At 74.3% G+C, this 26,666-nt stretch overlaps 6 protein-coding genes across 8 annotated transcripts; 4 read left to right on the top strand and 2 right to left on the bottom strand.

The window, feature by feature from the left end:
* Positions 1-975: 975 nt before the first annotated feature.
* Positions 976-6,519, top strand: SHISA7 (shisa family member 7). Of its 2 annotated transcripts, XM_087773176.1 has the most exons (5): positions 976-1,458; positions 2,304-2,446; positions 3,109-3,174; positions 3,815-3,952; positions 4,636-5,133. In XM_087773176.1, exons 1-5 carry the CDS (start codon positions 1,100-1,102, stop codon positions 5,031-5,033), a joined length of 1,104 nt encoding a protein of 367 aa, XP_087629302.1. In that variant the 5' UTR covers positions 976-1,099; the 3' UTR covers positions 5,034-5,133. The 2 variants fall into 2 exon arrangements, with proteins under 2 accessions (XP_087629302.1, XP_087629301.1); XM_087773175.1 differs by having other exon boundaries at positions 3,815-6,519.
* UBE2S (ubiquitin conjugating enzyme E2 S) lies at positions 5,316-10,953 on the top strand. The gene is made up of 6 exons (XM_087772961.1): positions 5,316-5,661; positions 7,317-7,396; positions 7,794-7,910; positions 8,396-8,543; positions 9,309-9,499; positions 10,596-10,953. Exons 1-6 carry the CDS (start codon positions 5,316-5,318, stop codon positions 10,878-10,880), a joined length of 1,167 nt encoding a protein of 388 aa, XP_087629087.1. The 3' UTR covers positions 10,881-10,953.
* Positions 10,954-12,157: 1,204 nt separating this feature from the next.
* RCVRN (recoverin) lies at positions 12,158-15,995 on the top strand. Its single transcript, XM_087773214.1, has 3 exons — positions 12,158-12,629; positions 14,850-14,961; positions 15,866-15,995. Exons 1-3 carry the CDS (start codon positions 12,249-12,251, stop codon positions 15,949-15,951), a joined length of 579 nt encoding a protein of 192 aa, XP_087629340.1. The 5' UTR covers positions 12,158-12,248; the 3' UTR covers positions 15,952-15,995.
* A 384-nt stretch (positions 15,996-16,379) lies between these two features.
* On the bottom strand, positions 16,380-18,426 carry RPL28 (ribosomal protein L28). 2 transcript variants are annotated; one of them, XM_087773220.1, is made up of 5 exons: positions 18,369-18,426; positions 18,141-18,226; positions 17,313-17,436; positions 17,112-17,230; positions 16,380-16,497 (listed from the first exon to the last, which is right to left on the bottom strand). In XM_087773220.1, the coding sequence occupies exons 2-5, from the start codon at positions 18,219-18,221 to the stop codon at positions 16,408-16,410; spliced, it is 414 nt and encodes a 137-aa protein (XP_087629346.1). In that variant the 5' UTR covers positions 18,222-18,226; positions 18,369-18,426; the 3' UTR covers positions 16,380-16,407. The 2 variants fall into 2 exon arrangements, with proteins under 2 accessions (XP_087629346.1, XP_087629347.1); XM_087773221.1 differs by having other exon boundaries at positions 18,350-18,386.
* Positions 18,427-19,239: 813 nt separating this feature from the next.
* LOC148053736 (uncharacterized) lies at positions 19,240-25,307 on the bottom strand. Its single transcript, XM_087772960.1, has 5 exons — positions 25,268-25,307; positions 24,803-24,880; positions 22,805-24,129; positions 19,542-19,673; positions 19,240-19,260 (listed from the first exon to the last, which is right to left on the bottom strand). Exons 2-5 carry the CDS (start codon positions 24,876-24,878, stop codon positions 19,240-19,242), a joined length of 1,554 nt encoding a protein of 517 aa, XP_087629086.1. The 5' UTR covers positions 24,879-24,880; positions 25,268-25,307.
* A 78-nt stretch (positions 25,308-25,385) lies between these two features.
* On the top strand, positions 25,386-26,644 carry NDUFA3 (NADH:ubiquinone oxidoreductase subunit A3). The gene is made up of 4 exons (XM_087773223.1): positions 25,386-25,464; positions 25,718-25,792; positions 25,878-25,955; positions 26,415-26,644. The coding sequence occupies exons 1-4, from the start codon at positions 25,449-25,451 to the stop codon at positions 26,504-26,506; spliced, it is 261 nt and encodes an 86-aa protein (XP_087629349.1). The 5' UTR covers positions 25,386-25,448; the 3' UTR covers positions 26,507-26,644.
* The last annotated feature ends 22 nt before the right edge of the window (positions 26,645-26,666 follow it).

Here is a 26,666-nt window from a genome sequence, read left to right as displayed (position 1 = left end):
GGCTGCTGGCGTGTGCACACGCGTGTGCGCGCGCGTGTGTATGTGGCTGCGTGTTCGCGTGTGCCTGCGTGTGTGCACACACGCGTGTGCGTGTCGGCCCGGGGGGGGTGGGGGGGAGATGCCGGGGATGGGGGGGTCGGGGGGTGGGGGAGGGGAGCACGGCGATGCCGGGGGGGGGATGGGCCGTGGTTGCCAGGGAGCCGTTGCCATGGCGACGGCGGATGCTGCCTTGGCGACGGGGAGGACCAGGGAGCGGGGGAGGGGCTGGACGCCTGGGTCCCCCCCTCCCCCGCCCCTTGGGGGGGGGGTCTGCACCCCGAAAGGGGAGCAAGGCATTGTGGGTAAGGGGGGGGCACAAAGCATCCTGGGTAACGGGGCAACCCCCCCCATCCCCCACCCCCACAGGAGCAGCCTCGGGGCAAAGCCGACGACCCCCGGACCCCCCCGGGCCCCTCCCCCACCGGGGACCCCCTCATCTCCCACCCCCAGGGCCCCCACCCCTAATTGGGGTCTCCCTTTCCCTTCCCCCACCCCCCAATTAGGGCCCCCCTCCCCCACCCTAGGGTCCCCTCCCTTAATTGGGGTCCCCCTTTCCCCCGCCATTCAGGGACCCCCCCATCCCCCACCCCATCACCCCCTCCCCCAGTTAGGGACCCCCTCCCCCACCCGACCACCGATTAGGGACCCCCTCCCCCACCCCATCACCCCCTCCCCCGATTGGGGACCCCCTCCCCCGGTTGGGGACCCCCTCCCCCACCCGACCACCGATTAGGGACCCCCTCCCCCGGTTGGGGACCCCCTCCCCCACCCGCCCACCGATTGGGGGCCCCCTTCCCCGATTAGGGACCCCCTCCCCCACCCCATCACCCCCTCCCCCAACCGGGGTCCCCCCTCCCCCCACCATGCACCCCGCCGTGCCCCCCTCCTCTGCGCCGCCCTGGCCGCCCTCCCCCTCCCCTCCTCCCCCGCCCCGGACCGCGTCCCCCCGTCCCCATCCTCCTCCTCCTCCTCCTCCTCCTCCTCCCGGGGTCCCCCGCGCCGCGGGGAGCCGGGGGGAGCCGGGGGGGTCCCCGAGTTGTGCCACGGTTACTACGACGTCATGGGCCAGTACGACGCCGCCTTCAACTGCTCGACGGGCGCCTTCCGCTTCTGCTGCGGCACCTGCCATTACCGCTTCTGCTGCGAGCACCGCGGGCGGCGGCTGGAGCAACGCCGCTGCACCAACCTGCAGACCCCCGGCTGGGCCGCCACCGCCCCCGGCCCCAGCCCCGCCAGGCCCCCCGCCGCCGCCGCCGCCGGCGGGGACGGCGGCGGCGAGGGTGGGACGGGGGCCGCCGGCAGCACCGCATACGTGGTGTGCGGCGTGGTCAGCTTGGCCTTGGCGGTGGCGGTGGCGGCCAGGGCGGCGCTGGGGAGGGCGGCGGGGAGGCCGGCGGCGGGGCAGGGCAACGGGTCCAGGTGGGGACGGGGACGGGGGGGTGGAAGGGATGGGGATGGGGACGTGGGGACAAGGACATAGGGACAGGGATGGGGACGTGGGCATGGAGGTGGGGACGTGGGGATGGGGACGTGGGGATGGGGATGTGGGGACAAGGATGGGGACGTGGGATGGGGACGTGGGCATGGAGGTGGGACAATGGAGGTGGGGATGGGGACAGGGATGTGGGGATGGGGACAAAGACATGGGGACAAGGATGGGGACGTGGGGATGGAGGTGGGGACGTGGGGATGGAGGTGGGACGATGGAGATGAGGACATGGGGATGGGGACGGGGGGACAAGGATGGGGACGTGGGGATGGAGATGGGGACGATGGAGATGGGGACGATGGAGATGGGGACATGGACGTAGGGACAGGGATGGGGACGTGGGATGGGGACAAGGATGGGGATGTGGAGATGGAGGTGGGGACGTGGGGATGGAGGTGGGACGATGGAGGTGGGGATGGGGACATGGGGACAGGGATGGGGACGAGGGGATGGGGACAGGGACATGGGGATGAGGAAAGGGCTGGGGACGTGGGGACAAGGGGTTGGAGGTGGGACGGTGGAGGTGGGGACGTGGGGATGGGGACCGGGATGTGGGGAGGGGGACGTGGAGACGAGGGGTTGGAGACAGGGGCAGGGGGACAGGGGTGGGGGGACGTGGGGCTGGGGACACGGGGCCGGGGGCAGGGGGACAGGGATGGGGACGCGGGGCCATGGGGCCGGGGGCAGGGGGCCGGGGCGCCCCGGGGGGGGGGGCGCGGGGGCTGTCGGCGGGTTGGGGGCCGGATCCTGGCGCCGCGTCCCCCCGCGTCCCCAGGGCGCTGGTGGACATCCTGCGGCACCAGGCGGGGGGGACGCGGCCCGAGCGGCGCAGCAGCGGGGTGCTGCCCCCCCCGCCCCCCGACAACGGCCCCGCCCGCGCCCCCAAGACCCTCTACAGCACCGTCAAGGCCTGCAAGGGCAGCTGGGGGCTGGGGGCCCCGGGGGGTGGGGGGGCCCCGGGGGGTGGGGGGGTCCCATAGGGGTAACAGCGGGGTCCCGGGGGGTTTGGGGGGTCCCATGGGGGTAATGGGGGGGTCCCAGGGGGTTTGGGGGGGGTCCCATGGGGGTAACGGGGGGTCCCAGGGGGTTTGGGGGGGTCCCATGGGGGTAACGGGGGGTCCCACGGGGTTTGGGGGGTCCCATGGGGGCTGGGGGGTCCCAGGGGGTTTGGGGGGTCCCATAGGGGTAACAGCGGGGTCCCAGGGGGTTTCGGGGGTCCCATGGGGGTAACGGGGGGTCCCAGGGGGTTTGGGGGGTCCCATGGGGGCTGGGGGTCCTGGGGGGTTGGGGGGTCCCATGGGGGTAACAGGGGGGTCCCATGGGGGCTGGCAGTCCCGGGGGTTTGGGGGGTCCATGGGGGATGGGGGTCCTGGGGGGTTGGGGGGTCCCAGGGGGTTTGGGGGGTCCCATGGGGGATGGGGGTCCTGGGGGGGTTGGGGGGTTCCATGGGGGTAACAGGGGGGTCCCAGGGGGTTTGTGGGGGTCCCATGGGGTCTCGGGGGTCCCAGGGGTGGGGGGGGGGGTCCCACGGGGCAGGGCCGGGGGGGACGCGCTAACGAGGCCCCCCCCCCCATTAACAGACAGCGGCCACCACAGCTACGCCCACCTCAACGTGGGGAGCCCCGAGCACCGGGCGGCCACCCTGGGTGGGTGGGGGGCTACGGGGGGGCTATGGGGGCTGGGGGGGCTACAGGGGGGCGGGGGGGCTACGGGGGGCGGGGGGGCTATGGGGGGCTGGGGGGCTACAGGGGGCGGGGGGGCTATGGGGGGGCTATAGGGAGGCTATGGGGGGACTAGGGGGGCTGGGAGGGCTGTGGGGGGGCTATGGGGGGACTAGGAGGGGTGGGGGACTATGGGGGGGGTTATGGGGGGCTGTGGGGGGGATGTGGGGGGTCTGGGAGAGGCTGGGGGCTATAGGGGAGCTATGGGGGGCTGTGGAGGGCTATAGGGGGATTATGTGGGACTGGGGGGGCTATGGGGGGACTGGGAGGGCTATAGGGGGGCTGGGGGGGCTATGGGGAGGCTATAGGGGGGTTATGGGGGGCCTGGGAGGGGCTGGGGGCTATAGGGGGGCTCTGGGGGGGCTCTGGGGAGCTGGGGGGGCTATAGGGGGGTTATGGGGGGCTGGGGGGCTATGGGGGGCTCGGAGGGGGCTATAGGGGGGTTATGGGGGGCTATAGGGGGGCTGGGAGGGGCCGGGGGGCTCTGGGGGGGCTGGGGTCCTCCCCGCCGCGGGGGAGGGGGGACACCCACGACACGGGGGTGCCCCCCCCCGCCCCCCCCCAGACTGGCGGGTGCCGCCGGGGCCCCGGGCGGGCGCCCTGAGCTGCTCCCGCTCCTTCCACAACCTCTCGCACCCGCCGCCCCCCTACGAGAGCGCCCCGCGCCCCGACATCGCCCGCTGCGCCTCGCTCAAGCGCCTGGGTGAGGCCCCCCCGCGGGCACGCGTGTCCCTGCGCGCGCGCGCGGCCTCGTGCGCTCACGTCTCCCCGTGCGCTCACGCGTGCCCGCGCCCCGGCCTTCCCTCCCTTCGCACGTCCCTGTGTCACGTCCCCGTGTCCGTCCCCGTCCCCGTGTCCGTCCCCATGCCATGTCCATGTCTCCGTGTCCGTGTCACATCCCCGTGCCGTGTCCGTGTCCATGTCTCCGTGTCCGTGTCACGTCACCACGCTGTGTCCGTGCCCATGCCCGTGTCCGTGTTGCATCCCCGTGTCCGTGCCCGCGTCTGTGTCCGTGTTTCTGTGTCCGTGTCTGTGTCCGTGTTGCATCCCCGTGCCCACGTCCGTGTCCATGCCCACGCTGTGTCTGTGTCCGTGTTGCGTGTCCGTGCCCGTGTCTGTGCCATGTCCATGCCGTGCCCGTGCCCGTGTCTGTGTCCATGTTGCGTGTCCGTGTCCGTCTCCGTGCCGTGTCCGTGTCCGTGCAGTGCCTGTGTCCGTGTTGCAACCCCGTGCCGTGCCCGTGCCCGTGCCCGTGTCCGTGTCTGTGTCCGTGTTGCGTGTCCGTGCCCGTGTCTGTGCCATGTCCATGCCGTGCCCGTGTCGCGTGTCCGTGCCCGTGTCGCGTGCCCGTGCCCCCCCGATCTCACCCTCCCCCGCTCCCCGCAGCCGACCGGGAGCTGGAGGAGCTGGGGGGTCCCTGGGGCCCCCCCTGGGAGCCCCCCCGGGGGACGCTGCCGCTGCCGCCGGGCCGGGGGCCGCCGGGCCGCCGGGTCCTGTCCCAGGAGCTGCTGCTGGCGGGGGGGGGCACGATGCCGCGCAGCCGGGGGGGTCCCCGCGACCGCCTGCCCTCCCCCCGCTGCCCCCCCGTCTCCCACGCCGCCTCGCAGAGCAGCTTGGGGGGGCCCGGCACCCCCCTGCCCGAGCGCCGCGGCCCCCCCGGCGCCCCCGCGCGCCGCCAGGCCTTCGGGGCCCAGCGCCAGAGCACGGCCGAGCTGCAGCTCCTGCCCGGGCCCCCCCCCGGCCACCACCTCCGCACCGGCAGCCGCACCGAGGTCACCGTCTAGGGGACGCGGGGGGACCCCGGGACCCCCCCGCTGGGGTCACCGCCGGGGTCAGGGACCCCCCCCCCCCGGGCGTGTCCCCCCCTGCTGATGTCACCACCTCGGGGACCCCCCCCCCCCCCATCCCCAGGGTCCTGCCCCCGCCCCAGGTGATGACATCACAGCCAGGGACACCATGGCTGGTGATGTCACAGCCCGGGGGGGGGGGAGGGGGGAGGCCGTCGGGTGCCACGAGCCGCCGGTGACGTCACGGCCCGGAGCCGATGTCGCAGGCGGGGGCTCGCGATGTCACGGCGCTCAGCGGGGTGCCTGGTGATGTCACGGCTCGCAGCGGCCAATGACGCCATGGGCTGGGGCTTGGTGATGTCACCTGTGAGGGCCCCGGCAGTGGCTGATGATGTCACGGCACCAGGTGATGTCACAACCTCAGACTCCGCAGCCGACAAAGCTGCGCTCTTGGACTCAGTGGCTGATGATGTCACAGCCCCCTACACGGCAGCCGACGATGTCACAGCCCATACACAGCAGCCGATGATGTCACAACCCCGTACACGGCAGCCGATGATGTCACGGCCTCCGCCTCGGCAGCCGACCGCGTCACTCGATGTCATTGCACTGGACGCGGCGGCTGGTGACGTTGCCTTGGCCGCTTTCTGATGATGTCACAGCCCACCCATGACGTCAGCACTGTGGACTGCCCTCTGATGATGTCAGCACTGTGGACTCCCCCCCCCCCCGCCCCCCGTGATGACATCACCGCCAGAGGCGATGCTTCCGCCAGCAGGGCCGTCGGTGATGTCACTACAGCAGGGGGGGTGTCGCCCTGGCGATGATGTCACAACACGCCGCCGTTACCGCGATGTCACTGCCAAGACTCTGCCCTCTGCCCCGATGATGTCACGGGGCGGGGGCCTTTTTTTGATGATGTCACCTCTCTCCCCCCCTCTCCCCGGGAGAGAGAGCGCCTGTTTTTAACTCCCCTTCCCTGATGACATCACGCCCCCGGTGATGACGTCACCCCCCTGTCGAGTGCTCTGATGATGTAATCCCCCCCCCCCCCGGGATGCACCGTGATGTCACAGCCCCGTCGCCGCCCCCCGGGCCGGGGGCTCCCCTCCCCCTCCTTGCACACGTGCGTGCCCCCCCCCGCCCCGCCCCCGATCGAAGCCATAGGGGGGGGAGGGGTGTCCCCGGCCTCGTGACCCCCCGTGACCCCCCCGTGACCCTTGCACGAGGAGGGGGAGGGGTCAGCCCTCGCACGAGGGTCCCCGCCCCCTCCCCCCACGTGCCTTAGCGCCCCAACCCCACCCCCCCCCCTCCCGGGCCGGGGACCCCCAGGGGGGAGGGGGGAGGGGCGGGGGGAGGCTCTCGCGCGCCCCTCCCCCCCCGGGGTGGGGCGGCCCCGTTTTAAGCAAAAAAAACCCCCCCCAAAATCGCGAGTGGGGGGAGGGGGGCGATGGGGGAGGGGAATAAAGTGACGTTTCCTGCCCTCGCGCCTCAGTTTGGGGGGGGGGGCGGGCAACGGGGTGGGGGAGGGGCCGTGGGGTGGGGGAGGGGTGGGGGCATTTGGGGGGGGGGTCCTATGGGGATGGGGGTGAATTGGGGGTCCCGTGGGGGCGGGGGGGGTTGGGGGGTCCTGGGATGGGGTGGGGGGTCCCGTGGGGGCGGGGGGGGGCGGGGGGGGTGGGGTCCCATGGGCGGGGTCTGGGGCGTCCCCTGGGGGGGTGGGGGAGGCCTGCCCCGAATCCTGCACTCTGATTGGCTGCTCGGGCTGCCGGTCATGAACGACCCCACCTCCCGGCTGTCGGGAGAAGACCCGCCCTCCCCGGCGAATCCTCCCCCGCTTCCCATTGGCTGCCGCGCCCGCCAATCCTGACTTTTAAACCCCCCCCAGGCCCCGCCTTTTCCGCCGACCGTTACGGCGCAAACAACGCGCCGCCGCCCCGCCCATCCGCTTCCGCCCGCCTCGCGACCTTCGCCTTCCGAACCCACCAATCCCCGCTCACCTCCCTCCCCTTTCCTCTCTCTCTATTGGTCCGCTCCCCACTCCGGCCGCTTGGATTGGCTGGGGGGAAGGGAGGGGCGTGGCCAGCGGAGCCCCCGAGGTTATAAAGGGGGGGGCGCGGGGCGCGTAAGGGGCTCAGCGCGGCGGGTGGGCGGCGGCGACGGCGGCGGGAGGCGGCTCCGCGCACCGGCGGGACCTGCCGCGCTCCCCGGGGGAGAGGGGGGTCCCACGGCGGCCCCGGTCTCCCCCCACCCTCGGGGCCAACCCCTTTGGCCCCCCAGACGTCTTCGTTCTTCCTCAAAACTCGCCGGTTCCGCGGTGGGGGGAGCCCAGCGCCGCTCGGGCCTGGCCCGGCGCCATGGTGAGGCCTTGGGGGGGAGGGGGCGGCCCGCGACCCCCGGGCGGGTTTTTGGGGAGCCCTGGGGAAGGGGGGGGGGGGTGTTGGGGAGCCCCGCCCGGTGTCCGGCCTCTCCCGCCGCTCCGGGCCGGCCCCCGGCCCTCGGCTTGGCCGTTACGGGGCCTGGAGCCCGGCGGGGAGGGGGTTGGGAGGCCGAGGGGGGATGTTGGGGGTCGTGGGGGGCCGAGGGGGGATTTGGGGGGCGTCGGGGAGGCCTTAAGGGACTTTGGGGGGATCGTGGGGGTCTTAGAGGGGATTGGGGGGGTCGGGGGGGGGGGTTGGGGGTCCGAGGGGGGATTTGGGGGGGAAGAGGGGGGAGTTGGGGGGGTCGGGGGGAGTTGGGGGTCGAGGGGGGCCCAAGGGAGGATTTGGGGGGGTCGGGGGGTCGGGGGGGGTCAGTGGGTTTTGGCCCCCCCCCCGGCCACCGGTCCCCCCCGCCCCCTCCCCCCCCCGGGGGCCCCGCGGTGGCGCCGGGCAGGTGAGGGCGGGGGGGGGGCGGGGACCCCCAAATTGGGGGTCGGGGGGGGCTGGGGTGAGGATTGGGGGGGCCCAGCACAGCGGGGGGGGGGGTCTCGGTGGTGAAATATGGGGAGAGACCCCCCCAAATCCACAATAACCCCGGCCTGGGGGGGCCCTCGTGCTCGGGGGGGCTCTTGGGGTCGGGGGGGCGCTTTGGCCTCTGCTGCCTGAATTTGGGGTGCGGGGGGGGCAGCACCGTGACAGCCCTGAGAGCCCGAATTTGGGGGGTTTAGGCTGATTTGGGGGTGTTTGGGGGGGACACATTTGTGTTGGGCAGGGGGAAACTCCCCCTCTGCACCCCAAAAATGAGCCGGGGGGGGAGCCCAAGCCCCCCTGCCCCCCCCCCCAGGGGTCGGTGGGGGTCCCGCCCTCGGCGCTGGGAGCGTTTCCCGGCGGGCGGGGGTCCCTGACACCCCCTTTTTTGGGGTCCCCCCCCAAAACCAGAACTCGAACGTGGAGAACCTCCCCCCCCACATCCTGCGCCTGGTCTGCAAGGAGGTGTCGCTGCTCAGCTCCGACCCCCCCGACGGCATCAAGCTCTTCCCTAACGAGGAGGACATCACCGACGTCCAGGTGGCCATCGAGGGGCCCGGTACGGCCCCCCAAACCCGCAGCACCCCCCAAAAGCCCCAGGGACCCCCAGGACTCCCCCAACCCCCCCCCCCCGAAGTTCCCCCTAAGTCTCTCAAACATTTCAAAATTCCCCCCAAATGCTCTCAGCCCCCCCAAAACTCCCTCAATCCCCCCCAACCCCCCCAAACATCCCCCAGTCCCCCCAAATTCCCCCGTATCCCCCCAAATCCCTCCTAACCCCCCAGAGCCCCCCAAACCTCCCAGATAACCCAAACGTCCCCCTAGAGCCCCCAAATTCCCCTTAATCCCCTCCACTCCCCCCAGTTCCTCCCGTAGCCCCCCCAATCCCCCCCGTAACCCCCCATCCCCCCCAAAGCACCTTAAATCCCCCCAAACCCCTTTAATCCCCCCCAAAACGTCCAACCCCCCCAGTTCCTCCCGTAGCCCCCCAAACCCCCCCAATTCCCCCCAAATCCCCTCAATCCCCCCCAAACTTCCAACCCCCCCCCAGTTCTTCCTGTAGCCCCCCAAAACCCCCAATTCCCCCAGATTCCCCCCCAAATCCCCTCAATCCCCCCAAACCCTCCAACCCCCCAGTTCCTCCCGTAGCCCCCCCAAAACCCCCAAACCCCCCCAATTCCCCCCAAACCCCTTTAATCCCCCCCCAAATCCCCTCCTGCTGCAACCCAGCGCCAAAGCAGCCCCCCCCCGGGCTGAGCGGGGTTTTGGGGGGGGGGGGGGGCGCTCCCCTCACCCCCCGTTTGTGTTTCGGGGTCCCCCCCAGAGGGCACCCCCTACGCGGGGGGGCTGTTCCGGATGAAGCTGGTCTTGGGGAAGGAATTCCCGGCCGCGCCCCCGAAAGGATTCTTCCTGACGAAGATTTTTCACCCCAACGTGGGTCCCAGCGGAGAAATTTGTGTGAACGTCCTGAAACGGGACTGGCGAGCGGAGCTGGGGATCCGGCACGTGCTGCTGGTGGGACTGGGGGGACTGGGGGGGCCGGGGGGCTGCTGGGGGGCGTGGGGGGACTGGGGGGCGTGGGGGGGCTGCTGAGGGGCGCTGGGGGGACTGGGGGGCGCTGGGGGGGCCGGGGGGCTGCTGGGGGGCGTGGGGGGACTGGGGGGCGTGGGGGGCTGCTGAGGGGCGCTGGGGGGACTGGGGGGCGCTGGGGGGACTGGGGGGCGTGGGGGGCTGCTGAGGGGCGCTGGGGGGCGCTGGGGGGACTGGGGGGCTGCTGGGGGGGCCGGGGGGCTGCTGGGGGGACTGGGGGGCTGCTGGGGGGCGTGGGGGGGCTGCTGAGGGGCGCTGGGGGGGCTGCTGGGGGGACTGGGGGGGCCGGGGGGGCTGCTGGGGGGACTGGGGGGCGCTGGGGGGGCCGGGGGCTGCTGGGGGGACTGGGGGGGCTGCTGCGGGGCGTGGGGGGCTGCTGAGGGGCGCTGGGGGGACTGGGGGGGGGGCTGCTGGGGGGACTGGGGGGCGCTGGGGGGCCGGGAGGGCCGGGGGGGCTGCTGGGGGGCTGCTGGTGGGACTGGGGGGGCGGGGGGCTTTCGGGGGGGGTTGGGGGGTTTGGGGAGCCCCGAGTCAGGGGCGCGATGCGTGGGTGGTCCTGCTGATTTGGGGGGCTGAAATTGCGGGGGTCCCCCAGATTTGGGGGGAGGGGGGGCTGAGAGGGGGCTTAAATCGGGGGGGGGTTCCGTGATTTGGGGGGGTCTGGGGGTGTTTTGGGGGGCAAGAGGAGGGATTGGGGGGATTGGGGGCCCCCCGGTGATCGGGGGCGGGGGGGAGCAGGGTCCTGCCCTGGTTTGGGGGCGTGGAGAGAGGAAGGGGGGGGGGGGGGTCCCGGGATTTGGGGGGTCCCGGGATTTGGGGGGTCCCACGACCCCAGGGGGGTTCCAGGAGTTTGGGGGGCTCCCAGGGATTTGGGGGGGTCTCAGGGGTTTGGGGGGTCCCAGGCGTTTTGGGGTGGGGGTCCCATGACCCCAGGGGGGTTCCAGGAGTTGGGGGGGTCTCAGGGATTTGGGGGGTCCCAGGCGCCCGCCCCCCCCGACCCCCCCCATTTTCTTCCCCCCAGACCACCAAATGCCTCCTGATCCACCCCAACCCCGAGTCGGCGCTGAACGAGGAGGCCGGGCGGCTGCTGCTGGAGGACTACGAGGAGTACGCGGCGCGCGCCCGCCTGCTGACCGAGATCCACGCCCGGGGGCCCCCCCGCGCCCCCCCGGAGCCCCCCCCCGCCGCCGCCGCCGCCCCGGGCCCCCCCGAGGGGCCGCTGCCCAAGAAGCACGCCGGCGACCGCGAGAAGAAGCTGACGGCCAAGAAGAAAAGCGATAAGAAACGGGCCCTGCGGCGGCTTTAGGGGGGCGGGGGGCCCCCAGATCCCCCCGGGGGGTGGGGGGGGGGGGGCCGACCCCCTCTGCCCCTCCCCCCGCGCCCGTTTTGTGGGGGGTGGGGAATAAATTGTCCCGTTTCTGCTCCCGCCTGGTTTGGTTTGGGGGGGGGTGGGGGAGTTTGGGGGCGGGGGGAGGGGCAGCTCCCCCTCCCCCCCCCGCTTTAAGTTATTTAAATTATAAAAAAAAAAAATCCCCTAAAAGGGCAGAAATCGCCCCAAAACCAAACCCCCCCCCCCCGGGTTATTAAAGGCTTTGGTTTTTCTAGCGCCGGCGTCTGTCGTCCCTGGGGGCTTCGCACGAGGGCCCGGCCTCGCACGCGCCGCCTCGCACGCGCGCGGCCCCGGCCCCGCCCCTCGCGCGCGACCGCCCTCGTGCGAGCCCGGCCTCGCACGAGGGGCTTCGCACGAGCGCGTTCGCCTCGCACCGGTGCTGGGGTTTCCCTTGCACAAGCGCCCTCGCGCGGTTTTGCACTGGCACCTTCGCGTGCGCGCCCCCCCTCGCACAAGCGCGTTTGCACACGCGCCCCCTCGCACAAGCGCGTTTGCACGCGCGCCCCCTCGCACAAGCGCGTTTGCACGCGCACCCCCCTCGCACAAGCGCGTTTGCACGCGCACCCCCCCCTCGCACAAGCACGTTTGCACGCGCACCCCCCCCTCGCACAAGCGCGTTTGCACGCGCGCCTTGCGCTGCTGCAGGGTTTTTGCACGTGCGCCCTTGCACCGGCACCTCTGCACGGGTGCCCTCCCCCATCCCTTGCACACCCGCCCTTGCACACCTGCCCCGGGGCATGATGGGAGTTGTAGTTCCCCTCCCCCCCCCCGGTTCACGCCCCTGTGATTAATCCCCCCCCCCCCCATGATTAATTAACCCCGACGCTGATGCGCCTTAACGAGCCCCCCCCCCCCCCCAGCACCATCTGCTCCCCCTCCCCCCCCCCCGGGGGGGGCGGTGCGCACGTGACGGGGGGGGAGGGGGTTTGGGGGGGAGGGGTCCCCAGGGGGGAGGGGCTCTGCTTAAAGGGGTGGTTTTTGGGGGGCCTCTCGGGGGGGGGGGGGGAATCCCAATGGGGGGGGGGCCTCATGGGGCCTCTTTATGGGGGGGGTCGCGATGTGGGGGGGTTGGGGTCCCCTCTCACGGGGGCTGCCCGGGGGGGGGGGGGGGGGGCTCTCCAGGCACCCGTCCCCCTCCCCCATCCCCACGTGCCCCCGCTAAGCCGGGATCACCTTCATCCCCCCCCCCCCGCCCCCCATCCAAGCCCTATAAGAGCTGGATCACGGCCGGGGCCTCCGTCCATCCTCATCCTCCTCCTCCTCCCGGCGGGGCGCGTTCCCGCCATGGGGAACGCTCGGAGCGGGGCGTTATCCAAGGAAATCCTGGAGGAGCTGAAGACCAGCACGCGCTACTCGGAGGAGGAGCTGTGCCGCTGGTACGAGAGCTTCCAGCGCCAGTGCCCCGACGGCCGCATCAGCCGCGCCGAGTTCGAGAAGATCTACGGCACCTTCTTCCCCAACTCGGACCCGCAGGGCTACGCCCGCCACGTCTTCCGCAGCTTCGACACCAACGACGACGGCACCCTGGATTTCCGGGAGTACATCATCGCCCTGCACCTCACCTCCTCGGGGAAGACCCACCTCAAGCTGGAGTGGGCCTTCTCCCTCTTCGACGTGGATCGGAACGGGGAGATCAGCAAGAACGAGGTGCTGGAGATCATCACGGTGAGGCCGGGGGCGGGGAGGTGCGGCCGCGCGGGGGGCGAGGGGAGCCCGCGGCGTCGCCGGGAGCTGTGGGGCCGGGAGGTGCCGTGGGGCGAGGGGGCTCTATGGGGCGAGGGGAGCCCGCGGCGTCGCCGGGAGCTGTGGGGCGAGGGGGTTCTATGGGGCGAGGGGAGCCTGTAGTGTCACCGGGAGCTGTGGGGCCGGGAGGTGCCGTGGGGCGAGGGGGCTCTATGGGGCGAGGGGAGCCCATAGTGTCGCCGGGAGCTGTGGGGCGAGGGGGCTCTATGGGGCGAGGGGAGCCCGCGGCGTCGCCGGGAGCTGTGGGGCGAGGGGGTTCTATGGGGCGAGGGGAGCCTGTAGTGTCACCGGGAGCTGTGGGGCCGGGAGGTGCCGTGGGGCGAGGGGGCTCTATGGGGCGAGGGGAGCCCATAGTGTCGCCGGGAGCTGTGGGGGGAGGGGGCTCTATGGGGCGAGGGGAGCCCGCGGCGTCGCCGGGGGCTGTGGGGCGAGGGGGTTCTATGGGGCAAGGGGAGCTGTGGGGCCGGGACGTGCCGTGGGGCGAGGGGGTTCTATGGGGCGAGGGGAGCCCGCGGCGTCGCCGGGAGCTGTGGGGCGAGGGGGTTCTATGGGGCGAGGGGAGCCTGTAGTGTCACCGGGAGCTGTGGGGCCAGGAGGTGCCATGGGGCGAGGGGGCTCTATGGGGCAAGGGGAGCCCGCGGCGTCACCGGGAGCTGTGGGGCCGGGAGACACCGTGGGGCGAGGGGGTTCTATGGGGCAAGGAGAGCTGTGGGGCCGGGAGGTGCCGTGGGGCGAGGGGGTTCTATGGGGCGAGGGGAGCCCGCGGCGTGGCCAGGAGGCGCCGTGGGGCGAGGGGAGCCCATAGTGTCATCGGGAGCTGTGGGACAAGAGGGTTCTATGGGGCGAGGGGAGCCCGCGGTGTCGCCGGGAGCTGTGGGGCCGGGAGGTGCCACAGTCTCATGGGGATCTATGGGGTGGGAAGGTCCCGTGGGGTGGGAAGGTCCCACAGTGTCAGGGGGAGCTATGGGGTGAGAAGGTCCCATGGTCTCACGGGGATCTATGGGGCCAGAAGGTGCCGTGGGGCAACGGGGGCTCCCATCATGCAATGGGGCATCTGTGGGGCGAGATGGCGCCGTGGGGCTGGGGGGGGCGGGGGCCGTGGGGCGGCGCACACACACACGCGTGTGTAAGCATGGGCATGCCCACGTATGTGCCCCTCCCCCCCCCCCCGGACTTGGGGGTCCCTGTGCCCCCCGCGGTGGGGGAGGGGTGGGAGCGCTAATTGGCTTTGCCCCCGCCCCTCCCCCCCCCCCGGGGTAATTAAATCCCCGCGTTAATCCCGGATGGAAAAAGCCCCGGGGGGGGGGGGAGGGGGGGGGTAAGCTGCTTTGGGGGGGAGGGGCGCGCGGGATGAGGGGGGGATTTGGGGGGGGGGGGTGTGTTAATCCCCTCCCCCCCGGGTTAATTAAGTCCTTTGGGGGGGCCGTGGGGCTGGGGGGGGGGGGTCCCTGTAGGGGCTGAGGGGGGGGTCTATAGGGGCTGGGGGGTGTCTATAGGGGCTGGGGGGTCTATAGGGTGAGGAGGGGTCTATAGGGGCTGGGGGCCCCCCTGTGAGGTTGGGGGGGGCTGATGGGTCCCTGTGCGTCCCCTATAGGGTCCTTGCAGGGTTGGGGTCCCTATAGGATCCCTGGGGGGCTGGGGGGGGTCCCTATAGGATCCCTGTGGCTCCGGGGGTGCCTATAGGGGCCCTGGGGTCTATAGGGGTCTCTGGGGCGCCTGGGGTCCCTATGGACGCCTATGGGTGCCTGGGGTCCCTATGAGACCCTGGGGTCCCTATGGGCCCCTATGGGTGCCTATGGGCCCCTATAGGTCCCTGTGGTTGCCTATGGGTCCCCGGGGGTCCCTGTGGGCCCCTATAGGTCCCCGTGGGTCCCCGTGATCCCTATGGGCCCCTATAGGTCCCTGTGGGTGCCTATGGGTCCTTGGGGTCCCTATGGGCCCCTATAGCTCCCTGTGGGCTCCTGGGGTGCCTATGGGTCCCTGGGGCCTCTGTGGGCCCCCATAGCTCCCTGGGGGTCCCTATAGGTCCCTGTGGGTGCCTATGGGTCCTTGGGGTGCCTATGGGTCCCCGGGGTCCCTATGGGCCCCTATAGCTCCCCGGGGTCCCCCGGGCCCCTATAGCCCCCTGCCGCCCGCCCGCAGGCCATCTTCAGGATGATCCCCCCCGAGGAGCAGCGGCTGCTGCCGCAGGATGAGGACAGCCCCCAGAAGCGGGCCGACAAGCTCTGGGCCTTCTTCAACAAGGGCGAGCACGGTACCGCGCCCCACCCCCACCCCGCCCCCCCACCACCCCAACCCCCACCCCCGCAACCCCCCCCCGCCCCCACAACCCCCACCCCCGCCCCACCCCCACAACCCCAACCCCCACCCCCCCGCAACCCCAACCCCTGCACCCCGAAACCCCGCACCCCGCAACAAGGGCGAGCACGGTACCGCGCCCCACCCCCCACCCCACCCCCGCACCCCAAAACAAGGGCGAGCACGGTACCGTGCCCTCCCACCCCCGCCCCCCCGCAACCCCAACCCCCACCCTCGCAACCCCCACCACCCCAACCCCCACCCCCGCAACCCCCACCCCCGCCCCCACCCCGCAACCCCAACCCCCGAAACCCTGCACCACCCCAACCCCCACCCCCGCCCCACCCCCACAACCCCCACCCCGAAACCCCGCACCACCCCAACCCCCACCCCCGCAACCCCCACCCCCGCCCCCACCCCCACAACCCCAACCCCCGCACCCCAAAACCCCGCAACAAGGGCGAGCATGGTACCGCGCCCCACCCCCCACCCCACCCCCGCCCCCACCCCCACACCCCAAAACAAGGGCGAGCACGGTACCGTGCCCCCCACCCCCGCCCCAACCCCCACCCCCGCAACCCCCACCCCCGCACCCCGAAACAAGGGCGAGCACGGTACCGCGCCCCCCCAACCCCCACCCCAACCCCCGCCCCCCAAAACCCCCCACCTCAAAAACTCCCGCACCCCAAAACACCGGCACCCCCCCAAATCCTTCCCCCCCCCCCCGAGCCCCCCAAGAGCCCCCCCTTCACCCCAAAATCCCCCCCCCCCCCCCAACCCCATCTCAGAGCCCCCCAGCCCCCCCCCGGGGCAGCGGGGTTTGGGGGTGCCCCCCTCACCCCCCCGTTTTGCCCCCCCAGACAAGATCGCGGAGGGGGAGTTCATCGACGGCGTCATGAAGAACGACGCCATCATGCGCCTCATCCAGTACGAGCCCAAGAAATAGGGGGGGCCCCCAAAAACCGGGGGGGGCCCCCAAAAACCGGGGGGGGCAGGGCTAATAAAGAGCTTCCTGCGTCCCCCGCTGCCCGGGGCCTTTTTGGGGGGGGGGGGGGCAAGGGTGGGTTTTGGGGGGGACAAGGGGACCCCAAAATGGGGGGGGGGACGACAACGGGGGTCCCCAGGGTTAATTGGGGGGGCCACACAAGGGGGGGGGACCCCAAGATGGGGTGGGGGGGGGTTGGGGTGGCTTTGGGGGGGGGCCACACACAAAGCGGGGGGGGGGTCCCCAAAACCTCAGAGCCCCCCCCAAAAGCCGGGGGGGGGAGGGGGGCATTTGGGGTGTTGGGGACCTGCCCTGCCCCCCCCGGGGGGTTTGGGGGTGCCGGGGGCCGCGACCCCCCCCCCCCCCCCAAAGGAGGAGCGGAGGCGGGGGCTGCTGAGCGCCTTTATTGGGGGGGGCTCAGGGGGCCTTCGCCGCCCGCACCCTCTTCTTCTTCACCACCACCGGCTTCTGGCTGCGCAGGATGGCGCTGGCGCGGCGCAGGGCGGCCTGGGGGGGGCGCGGGGCGTCAGGGGGGGCCCAAAATGGGGGGGACCCCAGAAAGGGGGGGTGGGGGCACCCCGACGCGGCCCCTCGTACTCCCGGGGGGGGGGAGCCCCCTCCCCGATTGGGGGGGGAGCCCCCCCAGGGGTGTGGGGGCCCCCCCCAAAGTTGTGGGGAGCCCCCCAGGACCAAGAAGAGCCCCCCCAGGGGTGTGAGAGCCCCCCCCAAAATGTGAGGAGCCCCCCAGAACCCAGAGAGCCACCCCACCCCCCACCCCGCCAAGAGGAGCCCCCCAAGATCATGAGCCCCCCCCCAAAGTTACAGGGACCCCCCCCAAGAGTGTGAGGAGCCCCCCCAGGATGAAGGGGAGCCCCCCCAGGGTCAAGAGTGGCCCCCCAGGGCTGAGGGGATCCCCCCAGGGTCAAGGGGAGCCCCCCAAGATGAAGGGGAGCCCCCCGGGTGTGAGGAGCCCCCCAGGATGAAGGGGAGCCCCCCGGGGTCAAGGGGAGCCCCCCCAACATGAAGGGGAGCCCCCCCGGGGTGTGAGGAGCCCCCCCAACATGAAGGGGAGCCCCCCCGGGGTGTGAGGAGCCCCCCCGGGGAGCGGGGCCCCCCCTCACCATGCGCAGGTCGCGGCGGTAGCGGTCCTTGCGGATGAGGTGCCGCAGGCTGGCGAGGGTGGCGCGGGCGTCGCGGTGGATCGTCACCCGGTTGTAGGAGCTGGCGGGTTTGCGCTGCCCTGGGGGGAGGGGAGGGGGTCAGAGCTGGGGGGGGCGGTGGGGGAGGGGGCCGGGGGTGGGGGGGCCCGCGGGGGCCCCCACCCGCCCGTTTCTTCAGCACCACCACGATGCCTTTGCCGTCGGGCGCCGGCTCCACCCCCACGGTCTTGCGATGGATCAGCCCGTTGTAGCGGAAGGAGTTGCGGGCCTTCAGGTTATTGGGCTCCTGGGGGGGGGGGGGAAGGGTCGGGGGGGCCCCCGGGGTCTTGGGGGGCCCCCGGGGTCTTGGGGGGGCAAAGGGGTCGGGGGGGGGGGGGGGGGGGCGGGGCAGGGGTCTGGGGGGTCCCTAGGGGGAGCGCAAGGGTCTTCGAGGGGGGCTGGGGTTCCCTGCGGGGGGCTTTGAGGGGCCATAGGGGTCTGGGGGGGGGCCTGGGGTCTTGGGGGGCCCTGGGGGGTCTTTGGGGGGGGGCAAAGGGGTCTTAGGGGGAGCCCAAGGGTCTTCGAGGGGGCTGGGGTTCCCTGGGGGGGCCAAGGGGGTCTGGGGGGGGGCCCTGGGGTCTTGGGGGGCCCTGGGGGGTCTTTGGGGGGGCCAAGGGGTCTTAGGGGAGCCCAAGGGTCTTCGAGGGGGGCTGGGGTTCCCTGGGGGGCCAAGGGTCTTGGGGGGGGGGGGGGGGGCAGGGGTCTCTGGGGGGTCCCTGGGGGGCCCCGAAGTCTCTGGAGGGCCCAGGGGTCTCGGGGGAGCCTAGGGACTGGGGGGGCCCGGGGGGGGCAGCAGTTCTTGGGGGGGCCCAGGGGTTTGGGGGGATCCCGGGGTGGGGGGGGGGGAGGGCAGGGGGTCTTGAGGTGAGGCCCAGGCGTTTTGGGGGTATCTGAGGGGCGGGGGGGGGGGGGGGGGGTCCGGGGGGTCCCCCGCCCCGGGGCGGCACTGACGGTGCTGTAGGTCTGGTTGTTCCGCTTGATGAGGAAGCTGGAGCAGTTCCGCACGACCATCCACTGCAGGTGGGACGACATCGCGCCTGCGGGAACCGGACAAGGGCCCTCAGCGCCCGCGGCCCCGCCCCCGAACCCCCCCGGTGCCCCCCGGGACCCCCCCGGTACCGATCGGGCCCCCCCCCGGTGCCCCCCGGGCCTTCCCCGACCGGAGCCCACACGCGGCACCTCCGCTCGCTGCTGCCGCCGGAAACGGAAGGAGCGTGAGGCGCGCGGCGCCGCGAGAACCACCCCCTTCGGCAACCTCCGCCCCCCTTCGGCAGCCTCCGCCCCCCTTCGGCAGCCTCCGCCCCCCTTCGGCAACCTCCGCCCCGCTTCGGCAGACTCCGCCCCGCTTCGGCAGACTCCGCCCCCTTTCGGCGACCTCCGCCCCCCTTCGGCAGCCTCCGCCCCGCTTCGGCAGCCTCCGCCCCGCTTCGGCAGCCTCCGCCCCCCTTCGGCAGCCTCCGCCCCCTTTCGGCAGACTCCGCCCCGCTTCGGCAGCCTCCGCCCCCCCTTCGGCAGCCTCCGTCCCCCCTTCGGCAATCTCCGCTCGTCCTTCGGGATTCTTCGGCTGCCGTTCGGGTGTTCCCGGAGAGGGGCGGGGCTTCGGCCGCTTCCCGCGCTTTTGGCGGTGAGAACCGGGCGTGAGGCGACGGAGCCGTCGGAGCCGTGAGGGGCGATGGGGGGCGATGGGGGGGGAATTGGGGGGTCCGTGGGGGGCTGTGAGGGGGGAATTGGGGGGCTGGGGGGGGGACCGGGGAGGGCGGGGGGGCCATGGGGAGGTCGGGGGCTGTGGGGACATGGGCGGACAGGGGGACATGGGGGGTTTGGGGGGGCGGGGGGGCAAATGGGGGTCTCCGGGGCCATGGGGGGGGGGGGGTTGGGGACACAGAGCCGCGGGGGGACACGGGGACGGGGGGGACAAGGGGGGCTTGGGGGTCGTGGGGACACAGGGACCCCCATCTGCTGGGGGGGGCATGGGGGGGGGGTCCCATGGGGGGGCTGGGGGGTCCCTGGGGCGTTATGGGGGGCTGGGGGGTCCCATGGGGGGGCCATGTTATGGGGGGCTGGGGGGGACCTGGGGGTTAAGGGGGGCTGGGGGGTCCCATAGGGCGACCTGGGGGGGCTCTGGGGGATTGGGGGGGTCCCATGGGGGAGCTGGGGGGCTATGGGGCAGCGTGGGGGGCTGGGGGGGCCATAGGGGGGTCGGGGGCTGGGGGGGTCCCATGGGGGGGGCTGGGGGGGAGATCTGTGGGGCAGGAGGCTGCCCCTCCCCCAGCCCCTCAGGGGCACGCGCGGGGCGGGGGGGGGGGGGGGGGGGGATCGATGACGGCATCGCGGGGCGATCGATGACATCACGGGGCGTCGCTGTCGTCGTCGCGGGGGGATGGCGGCGTCGCGGGCGGCCGTGGGGCGCTGGGGGGCCCTGGCGCTGCTGGCGCTGCTGGCGGGGGGGGGCTCCCGTTCCGGCTGCAGGAGGCGCTGGGGGGGCTGCGGGGGAGAACGCCCGCCTGGAGGGGACCCTGCGCAACCTCAGCCGCGCCCTGGGCCAGCTGCGCGCCCGCCTGCGCCCCGCCCCCGGTGAGCGCCGCCCCCGGCCCCCCCGGCCCCCCTGAGCCCCCCGACCCCCCTGAGCCCCCTGAGCCCCCCAAACCCCCCGGCCCCCCTGAGCCCCCCTGAGCCCCCCTGACCCCCCTGAGCCCCCCGGCCCCCCGAGCCCCCCAAACCCCCCGTGAGCCCCCCGGCCCCCCCCGAGCCCCCCTGACCCCCCTGAGCCCCCCAAACCCCCCAACCCCCCTGAGCCCCCCAAACCCCCTGAGCCCCCCAACCCCCCCAGCCCCTCTGACCCCCCGAGACCCCCAACCCCCCCAACCCCCTCAGCCCCCCCGAGCCCCCCACGCCCCCCCGAGCCCCCCCAAACCCCCTTGAGCCCCCCAAACCCCCCAGCCCCTCTGACCCCCCGAGACCCCCCAACCCCCCCCCCACCCCAAACCCCCTCAGCCCAGCCCCCCAGTGAGCGACCCGGAGCCCCCCATCCCCCCCGACCCCCCACCCCCCAAACAACCCCCACCCCCCAACCCATCCCCCCCAACCCCCCCAAAATCAGCCCCCCACCCCCCAACCCATCCCCCATCAACCCCCAACCCCCCCAAACAGCCCCCACCCCCCAACCCACCCCCCACCCCCACCCCCCATCGGGGAAGCCCTGGGGGGGGGGGGGGCAGGAGGGCGGCCCCTCCCCCTCCCCGAGCTGCCCCTCCCCCCTGACCCCTCCCCCCTTCTCTCTCCCCCCAGACCCGGCCTGGACGCAGGAGCCCCCTCCCCCCGAGCAGCCCCCCCCGTGCTATCGGGGGCCCCCCCCCGCCGCCGCCCCCCCGCTGCCCCCCAACTTGGGGGGCCTGGTGCTGGGGGGGGCGGCCGCGCGGCTGCTGCTGCCCTGACCCCGCCCCCGCTCAGGTACGGGGGGGGTGGGGGTGGGGGGTGGGGGTGGGGGGCGCTGCCCCTCCCCCCGCCCGGAATTAGCGGCTGCGTTAATTGGGGCGCGGATGGGGGGCGGTCGATGGCGCGTCGCCTCCCCCACCCCATAATCCCCTGGGGGGGGTGGGGCGTCTCTGCCCCACAGAAACCCTGCCCCACGGAGACCCTGCCCCACGGAGACCCTGCCCCATGGAAACCCTGCCCCACAGCGGCCCTGCCCCACAGAAACCCTGCCCCACGGAGACCCTGCCCCACGGCGGCCCTGCCCCACAGAAACCCTGCCCCATGGCGGCCCTGCCCCACAGAGACCCTGCCCCACGGAGACCCTGCCCCACAGCGGCCCTGCCCCACAGAGACCCTGCCCCACGGAGACCCTGCCCCACAGAGACCCTGCCCCACAGAAACCCTGCCCCACGGCACCGCCCCCCAGGGCTGCCCCTACACCAAGACGCTTGTGGAAAGGGGGCAGCGCCATGGGGCTGGGGGGAGGCCCCCGAGGGACCCTGCCCCACGGCGCTGCCCCACATCGCCCCTGCCCCACACAGCTGCCCCCCCACGGCTGCACCAAGATGCTCCTGGAGCCACGGCGGCCCTGCCCCACGGTGACTCTGACCCACAGCGGCTCTGCCCCACGGCGACCCCACCCCACGGTGACTCTGCCCCACGGTGACTCTGACCCACAGCGACCCCGCCCCACGGTGACTCTGCCCCACAGCGACTGCCCCACGGTGACCCCGCCCCACGGCGACTCTGCCCCACGGCAGCCCTGCCCCACAGCGCTGCCCCACATCCGTGGGGCTGGAGGAGGGTGAGCGCTGCTGGGGGGGCGTCGGGGACCCCCAAACCGACCCCATCCCCCCCCAAACCGCCCCCCCCCCCCCGGGGGGGGATGGCACAGCCCCTCCCCCACCCCTCTGTGCTGTAATTAAAAACCTCGTTAAGATTTAATTGGGCTCCTGACCGGGGCGGGACCGGGGGGGGGGCAGGGGGGGAGGGGGGTGCCCCCCCCCCCACCCCGGGCCCCCCCCTCCCCCCCAACGGCGCCAGCGCTCGCGGTTGGTCCCAGCGCTTTATTGCTCCGCGTTTCGGGGTGAAAAGCGGCCGGATCGGGGGCAGGGGCTCGGGGACCCCCCAGGCGGGGGCCCAACCCCCCCCCAGTCGGGGTGAGCGGGGCCGCCCCTCCCCCCCTAGAGCAGGGTGCAGCGCTCGGCGGGGCGGGGGGGGGGGGCGGGGGGGGCAGAGGGGGGGGAGGGGGACACCGGCCAGGGCGGGGGATGGGGGGCGGCGGGGGTTGGGGACGCGGGGGGGGAGGGGGCCCACACCAGGGATACGGCCCTGGGGGTCCCCTCCCTCCCCAACCCCCGCGCCGTGGGGCTGCGCCCCACATCCCTGCCCCACACTGTGGGGCTGCTCCCCATGGCCCCCCTCTGTGCTGTGGGGCTGCCCCCCACATCCCTGCCCTGCGCCATGGGGCTGCCCCCCATGGTCCCCTTCTGTGCTGTGGGGCTGCTCCCCATGGCCCCCCTCTGTGCTGTGGGGCTGCGCCCCACATCCCTGCCCCACACCGTGGGGTTGCCCCCCATGGCGTCCTTCTGCACCATGGGGCTGCCCCCCACATCCCTGCCCCGCGCCATGGGGCTGCCCCCCATGTCCCCACCCCGCTCCGTGGGGCTGCTCCCCATGGCCCCCCTCTGTGCTGTGGGGCTGCGCCCCACATCCCTGCCCCACACCGTGGGGCTGCCCCCCATGGCGCCCTTCTGCACCGTGGGGCTGCCCCCCACATCCCTGCCCTGCGCTATGGGTCTGCCCCCCATGTCCCCACCCCGCTCCATGGGGCTGCCCCCCACATCCCTGCCCTGCGCCATGGGGCTGCCCCCCATGGTCCTCTTCTGTGCTGTGGGGCTGCCCCCCAGGTCCCTGCCCCACACCATGGGGCTGCCCCCCATGTCCCCACCCCGCTCCATGGGGCTGCCCCCCAGGTCCCTGCCCCACACTGTGGGGCTGCCCCCCATGGCGCCCTTCTGCACCGTGGGGCTGCCCCCCACATCCCTGCCCTGCACTATGGGGCTGCCCCCCCCCTCTGCCCCCCACGCCCGGGGGCTGCCCCCCAGGCCCCTGCCCTGCACTATGGGGCTGCCCCCCACCTCTGCCCCACATGCCGTGGGGCTGCCCCCCAGGTCCCTGCCCTGCGCTATGGGGCTGCCCCCCATGTCCCCACCCCGCTCCATGGGGCTGCCCCCCAGGTCCCTGCCCCACACCGTGGGGCTGCCCCCCATGGCGCCCTTCTGCACCGTGGGGCTGCCCCCCACATCCCTGCCCTGCACTATGGGGCTGCCCCCCACCTCCGCCCCACACGCCGTGGGGCTGCCCCCCAGGTCCCTGCCCTGCGCCATGGGGCTGCCCCCCACCTCCGCCCCACACGCCGCGGGGCTGCCCCCCGCGTCCCCCCCCTTCTCCGCCGGGCCGCCCCCCGCGCCGTGGGGCAGGACGCGCGTCTGGACGCCGCAGCCCCGCAGGCGCAGGACGTGGGGCAGCTGGCGCAGGCGCAGGCGGGTGGAGGCGGCGGCGCCGAGGGGCAGCGGGCGCTGGAAGGCGGCTCTGTAGGCCGCCCGCAGCTGGAAGAGCGAGAGCCCCCCCGGCTGCGCCCCCAGCAGCGCCCCCAGCTCCCGCCCCAGCGCCCCCAGCTCCCCCTCGGCCCCCGGCGGCGCGGGGGGCCCGGACCCCTGGGCCCCCGGCGGCGGCTGCGGGGCGGGAGAGGCGCCGTGGGGCCCAGATGTCGGGGTCCCCGGCTGCGGCTGTGGGGCCGCGGCGGCGCCGTGGGGCGCAGATCTCGGGGTCCCCGGCTGCGGCTGTGGGGCTGCGGCGGCGCCGTGGGGCGCAGATCTCGGGGTCCCCGGCTGCGGCTGTGGGGCTGCGGCGGCGCCGTGGGGCGCAGATCTCGGGGTCCCCGGCTGAGCCCACGGGGCCGTGGGGCTGTGGGGCCCGGATGCCTGGGTCCCTTTTCGTCCCCGTGGGGCCATGGCGGCGCCGTGGGGCCCAGATGTCGGGGTCCCCGGCTGCGGCTGTGGGGCCGCGGCAGCGCCGTGGGGCCCAGATCTCGGGGTCCCTGTCTGTGGCTGTGGGGCTGCGGCGGCGCCGTGGGGCCCAGATCTCGGGGTCCCCGGCTGCGGCTGTGGGGCTGTGGGGGGCCCCGAGGTCGGGGTCCCCGTCTGCCCCCGTGGGGCCGCGGTGCTGCCGTGGGGCCCGGCCGCCTGGGTCCCTTTTCCTCCCCGTGGGGCCGCGGCGGCGCCGTGGGGCGCAGATCTCGGGGTCCCCTTCTTTGCCCGTGGGTCCTTGGCGCCGCCGTGGGGCCCGGGGCCCCGCGTCCCCCTCTGCGCTTGGGGGGCGGCGGCGGCGCCGTGGGGCCCGGACATCGGCACCAGCAGGTCCAGGGTGTCCAAGCCGTCGCCCTCCACCCAGCGCAGGGTCCCTGGGGGGGAGGGGTCAGGTGGGGGGAGGGGGGCCTGGGGGGGAGGGGTCAGGTGGGGGGAGGGGGGACTGGGGGGAGGGGTCAGGTGGGGGGAGGGGGGCCTGGGGGGGAGGGGTCCGGTGGAGGAGGGGTCAGGTGGGGGGAGGGGGGCCTGGGGGGAGGGGTCAGGTGGAGGGAGGGGTCAGGTGGGGGGAGGGGAGCCTGGGGGGAGGGGTCAGGTGGAGGGAGGGGTCAGGTGGAGGGAGGGGAGCCTGGGGGGAGGGGTCAGGTGGAGGGGGAGGGGACCAGGTGGGGGGAGGGGGGCCTGGGGGGGAGGGGTCAGGTGGAGGCCTGGGGGGAGGGGTCAGGTGGGGGGAGGGGTCAGGTGGGGGCCTGGGGGGGAGGGGTCAGGTGGAGGGGGAGGGGACCAGGTGGGGGGAGGGGGGTGTGGGGGGAGGGGTCCGGTGGGGGGAGGGGGCCCGCGCACAGCGTGTGGGGGTGGGTGACGGGGGGACACCCCCCCCCCCCCGGGATGGCCTGGGGTCCCCGGCGAGGTGGGGTGGCCATGGGGGGTCCCGAGCAGTGGGGCGGGGCCGTGGGGCGGGGCCGTGGGGCGGGGCTGTGGGGCGGGGCTGTGGGGCGGGGCTGTGGGGCAGCCCTGCTGCGCCCCTCCCCCCCGGTTGGGGGTCCTTACCGCGGGGGCCGTGGGGCAGGAGGGGGGGCCCCGGCACCGCCCCCACCCCCCCCTGCAGCGCCGCTCGCCCCGACATCCCTGGGGAGGGGGAGGGGTGGGTGGGGGGTCCTTCCCTGCCCCCACCCCCACCTTGGGACCCCCCTCCCCCCGGATCGGGCCCCTTTTCCCTCCCCCCACCACCCCCAGATTTGGAGAACCCCCCTCCCCCCAACTCGAGGCCCCCTCCCTGTCCCCCATCCCGGATCGGGCCCTCTTCCCCTGCCCCCTCCCCCCCATGTGGGGACCCTCCCCCACCCGGATCGGACCCCTCCTGCCCCCCCCCCCCCCCCGATTTGGGGACCCCCTTTCCTGCCCCTCCCCCCCGAATTGTGACCGGATCGGGCCCCTCCCCCTTCCCCTTCTCCCCTCCCCCCGTCCCGACCCCCCCTCCCCCCGGCCCGACACCCCCTCCCCCCACCCCGCTACCTGCGGTCGCTCCGCACCCCTCCCCCACTTTCTGTTTCGTTTCCCGACCGAAGCCCCGCCCCCCTTCACGTGGGGGGGAGGGGGCGTGTCCCGCCGTGGCCACGCCCCTCCCCTTTTGCGTCATCAGCGCCCGGACGCCCTTGGGGGGGGTGGGGCGGCGCGGGGGCTGCTGGGAGCGGCCATGGCGGGGCTGGGCAGTGAGCGGCGGGGGGGGAGGGGGCCGGGGGGCGTTGGGGGGGGGGGTGGGGGTTCTGGGAGGGGTGGGGGGGGGGTCGGGGGTGGGGGGAGGGGTCCTGGGGGGCTGCAGGGGGGAGCGGGGGGGTTTGGGGGGGTCAGGGGGGCCCCGGGAGGTTTGGGGGGGATCCGGGGGGGTTTGGGGGGTCAGGGGGGGCCGGGGGGGTTTGGGGGGTCCGGGGGGTTTGGGGGGTCCCTGACGCCCTGCCCCCCCAGGGATCGGCGCGGCCCTGAAGACGCTGTGGGCGAAGGAGCCGGTGATCGCGGTCAGCATCGGCATCGCCGCCCTGGGTGAGGGGGAGGGGCGGGGGTGGGGGAGGGGCTGGTGGCCCCGCCGACCCCCCCCCCCCTGACCCCCTCCCCTCCCCTCCCCCAGCCCTGGTGTCGCCGCTGCTGAGCCCCTACACCCGGTACTCGGGGATGATCAACCGCGCCACGCCCTACACCTACCCCGGTACCGCCCCCCGGGACCCCACCCCCCGGGACCCCACCCCCCGGGGACCCCACCCCCCCGGGGACCCCACCCCCCGGGACCCCACCCCCCGGGGACCCCACCCCCGGGACCCCACCCCCCGGGACCCCACCCCCCCCGGGACCCCACCCCCCTGGGACCCCAACCCCCCCGGGAGGCCAACCCCCCCCAGGGACCCCCGGGACCGGCCCCACCCCCCAGGACCCCACCCCCCCCGGGACCCCACCCCCCCAGGGACCCCCAATATCTCCCTGGGACCCCCAAATTCCCCCCCGGGACCCCCAATCCCCCCCACCCCCCTCAGGACCCCCAACCCTCCCCCCCCGCCCCCCTCTGGGACTCCCAACCCCCCCCCTCCCCCTCTGACGCCCGTGGGGGGAGGGGTGGTGCTGTGTCCCCCTGCCCCTCCCCCCTGACGCCCCTCCCCCCCCCCCCCCCCAGTGCCGCTGCGGGACGACGGGGCGCTGCCGGACGTCCCCTCCCACCCCTGCGACAAGGAGGGGCCCAGCCTCCAGTGGCTCAAGGAGCTCTGAAGGGGCCCCCCTTATTTGGGGGGGGGGGGTCCCCCACCCCTCCCCCACCCCTCCCCCACCCCCCCCCCCCGCCCCTGGGGGGGGCTCGGGGCGACCCCCGGCGGCGGCGCCTCCAACAACGCCGCTTTTGCTCTCAAATCGTGGTGTTTTATTGGGGGGG

This window comes from Nipponia nippon, unplaced genomic scaffold (genome assembly GCF_047370975.1).
Source record: "Nipponia nippon isolate SJK-2023a ecotype South Korea unplaced genomic scaffold, ASM4737097v1 scaffold_38, whole genome shotgun sequence".
In the NCBI taxonomy this organism is placed as follows: Eukaryota; Metazoa; Chordata; class Aves; order Pelecaniformes; family Threskiornithidae; genus Nipponia; species Nipponia nippon.
The sequence above is the reverse complement of the archived record's forward strand: the minus strand, read 5'-3'. Positions and strand labels throughout refer to the sequence as shown.

Coding starts and splice junctions, on each gene's coding strand:
- SHISA7 (XM_087773175.1), top strand. CDS start 1,100: ATGGGCCAGTACGACGCCGCCTTCAACTGCTCGACGGGCGCCTTCCGC. Junction 1,459..2,303: donor GGGCAGGGCAACGGGTCCAG/GTGGGGACGGGG, acceptor CCGCGTCCCCAG/GGCGCTGGTGGACATCCTGC. Junction 3,175..3,814: donor GCACCGGGCGGCCACCCTGG/GTGGGTGGGGGG, acceptor GCCCCCCCCCAG/ACTGGCGGGTGCCGCCGGGG.
- UBE2S (XM_087772961.1), top strand. CDS start 5,316: ATGTCACGGCGCTCAGCGGGGTGCCTGGTGATGTCACGGCTCGCAGCG. Junction 8,544..9,308: donor GGTGGCCATCGAGGGGCCCG/GTACGGCCCCCC, acceptor GGTCCCCCCCAG/AGGGCACCCCCTACGCGGGG. Junction 9,500..10,595: donor GGATCCGGCACGTGCTGCTG/GTGGGACTGGGG, acceptor TCTTCCCCCCAG/ACCACCAAATGCCTCCTGAT.
- RCVRN (XM_087773214.1), top strand. CDS start 12,249: ATGGGGAACGCTCGGAGCGGGGCGTTATCCAAGGAAATCCTGGAGGAG. Junction 12,630..14,849: donor AGGTGCTGGAGATCATCACG/GTGAGGCCGGGG, acceptor GCCCGCCCGCAG/GCCATCTTCAGGATGATCCC. Junction 14,962..15,865: donor CTTCAACAAGGGCGAGCACG/GTACCGCGCCCC, acceptor TTGCCCCCCCAG/ACAAGATCGCGGAGGGGGAG.
- RPL28 (XM_087773220.1), bottom strand. CDS start 18,221: ATGTCGTCCCACCTGCAGTGGATGGTCGTGCGGAACTGCTCCAGCTTC. Junction 17,437..18,140: donor ACAACCAGACCTACAGCACC/GTCAGTGCCGCC, acceptor CCCCCCCCCCAG/GAGCCCAATAACCTGAAGGC. Junction 16,498..17,111: donor ACCGCCGCGACCTGCGCATG/GTGAGGGGGGGC, acceptor CGCCCCCCCCAG/GCCGCCCTGCGCCGCGCCAG.
- LOC148053736 (XM_087772960.1), bottom strand. CDS start 24,878: ATGTCGGGGCGAGCGGCGCTGCAGGGGGGGGTGGGGGCGGTGCCGGGG. Junction 19,674..22,804: donor CCACGGCATGTGGGGCAGAG/GTGGGGGGCAGC, acceptor TCTCCCCCGCAG/CCCCCCCAGCGCCTCCTGCA. Junction 19,261..19,541: donor GACGACGACAGCGACGCCCC/GTGATGTCATCG, acceptor CTTAACCCCCAG/GTCCCCCCCAGCCCCCCATA.
- NDUFA3 (XM_087773223.1), top strand. Junction 25,793..25,877: donor CATCGGCATCGCCGCCCTGG/GTGAGGGGGAGG, acceptor CCCCTCCCCCAG/CCCTGGTGTCGCCGCTGCTG. Junction 25,956..26,414: donor CACGCCCTACACCTACCCCG/GTACCGCCCCCC, acceptor CCCCCCCCCCAG/TGCCGCTGCGGGACGACGGG.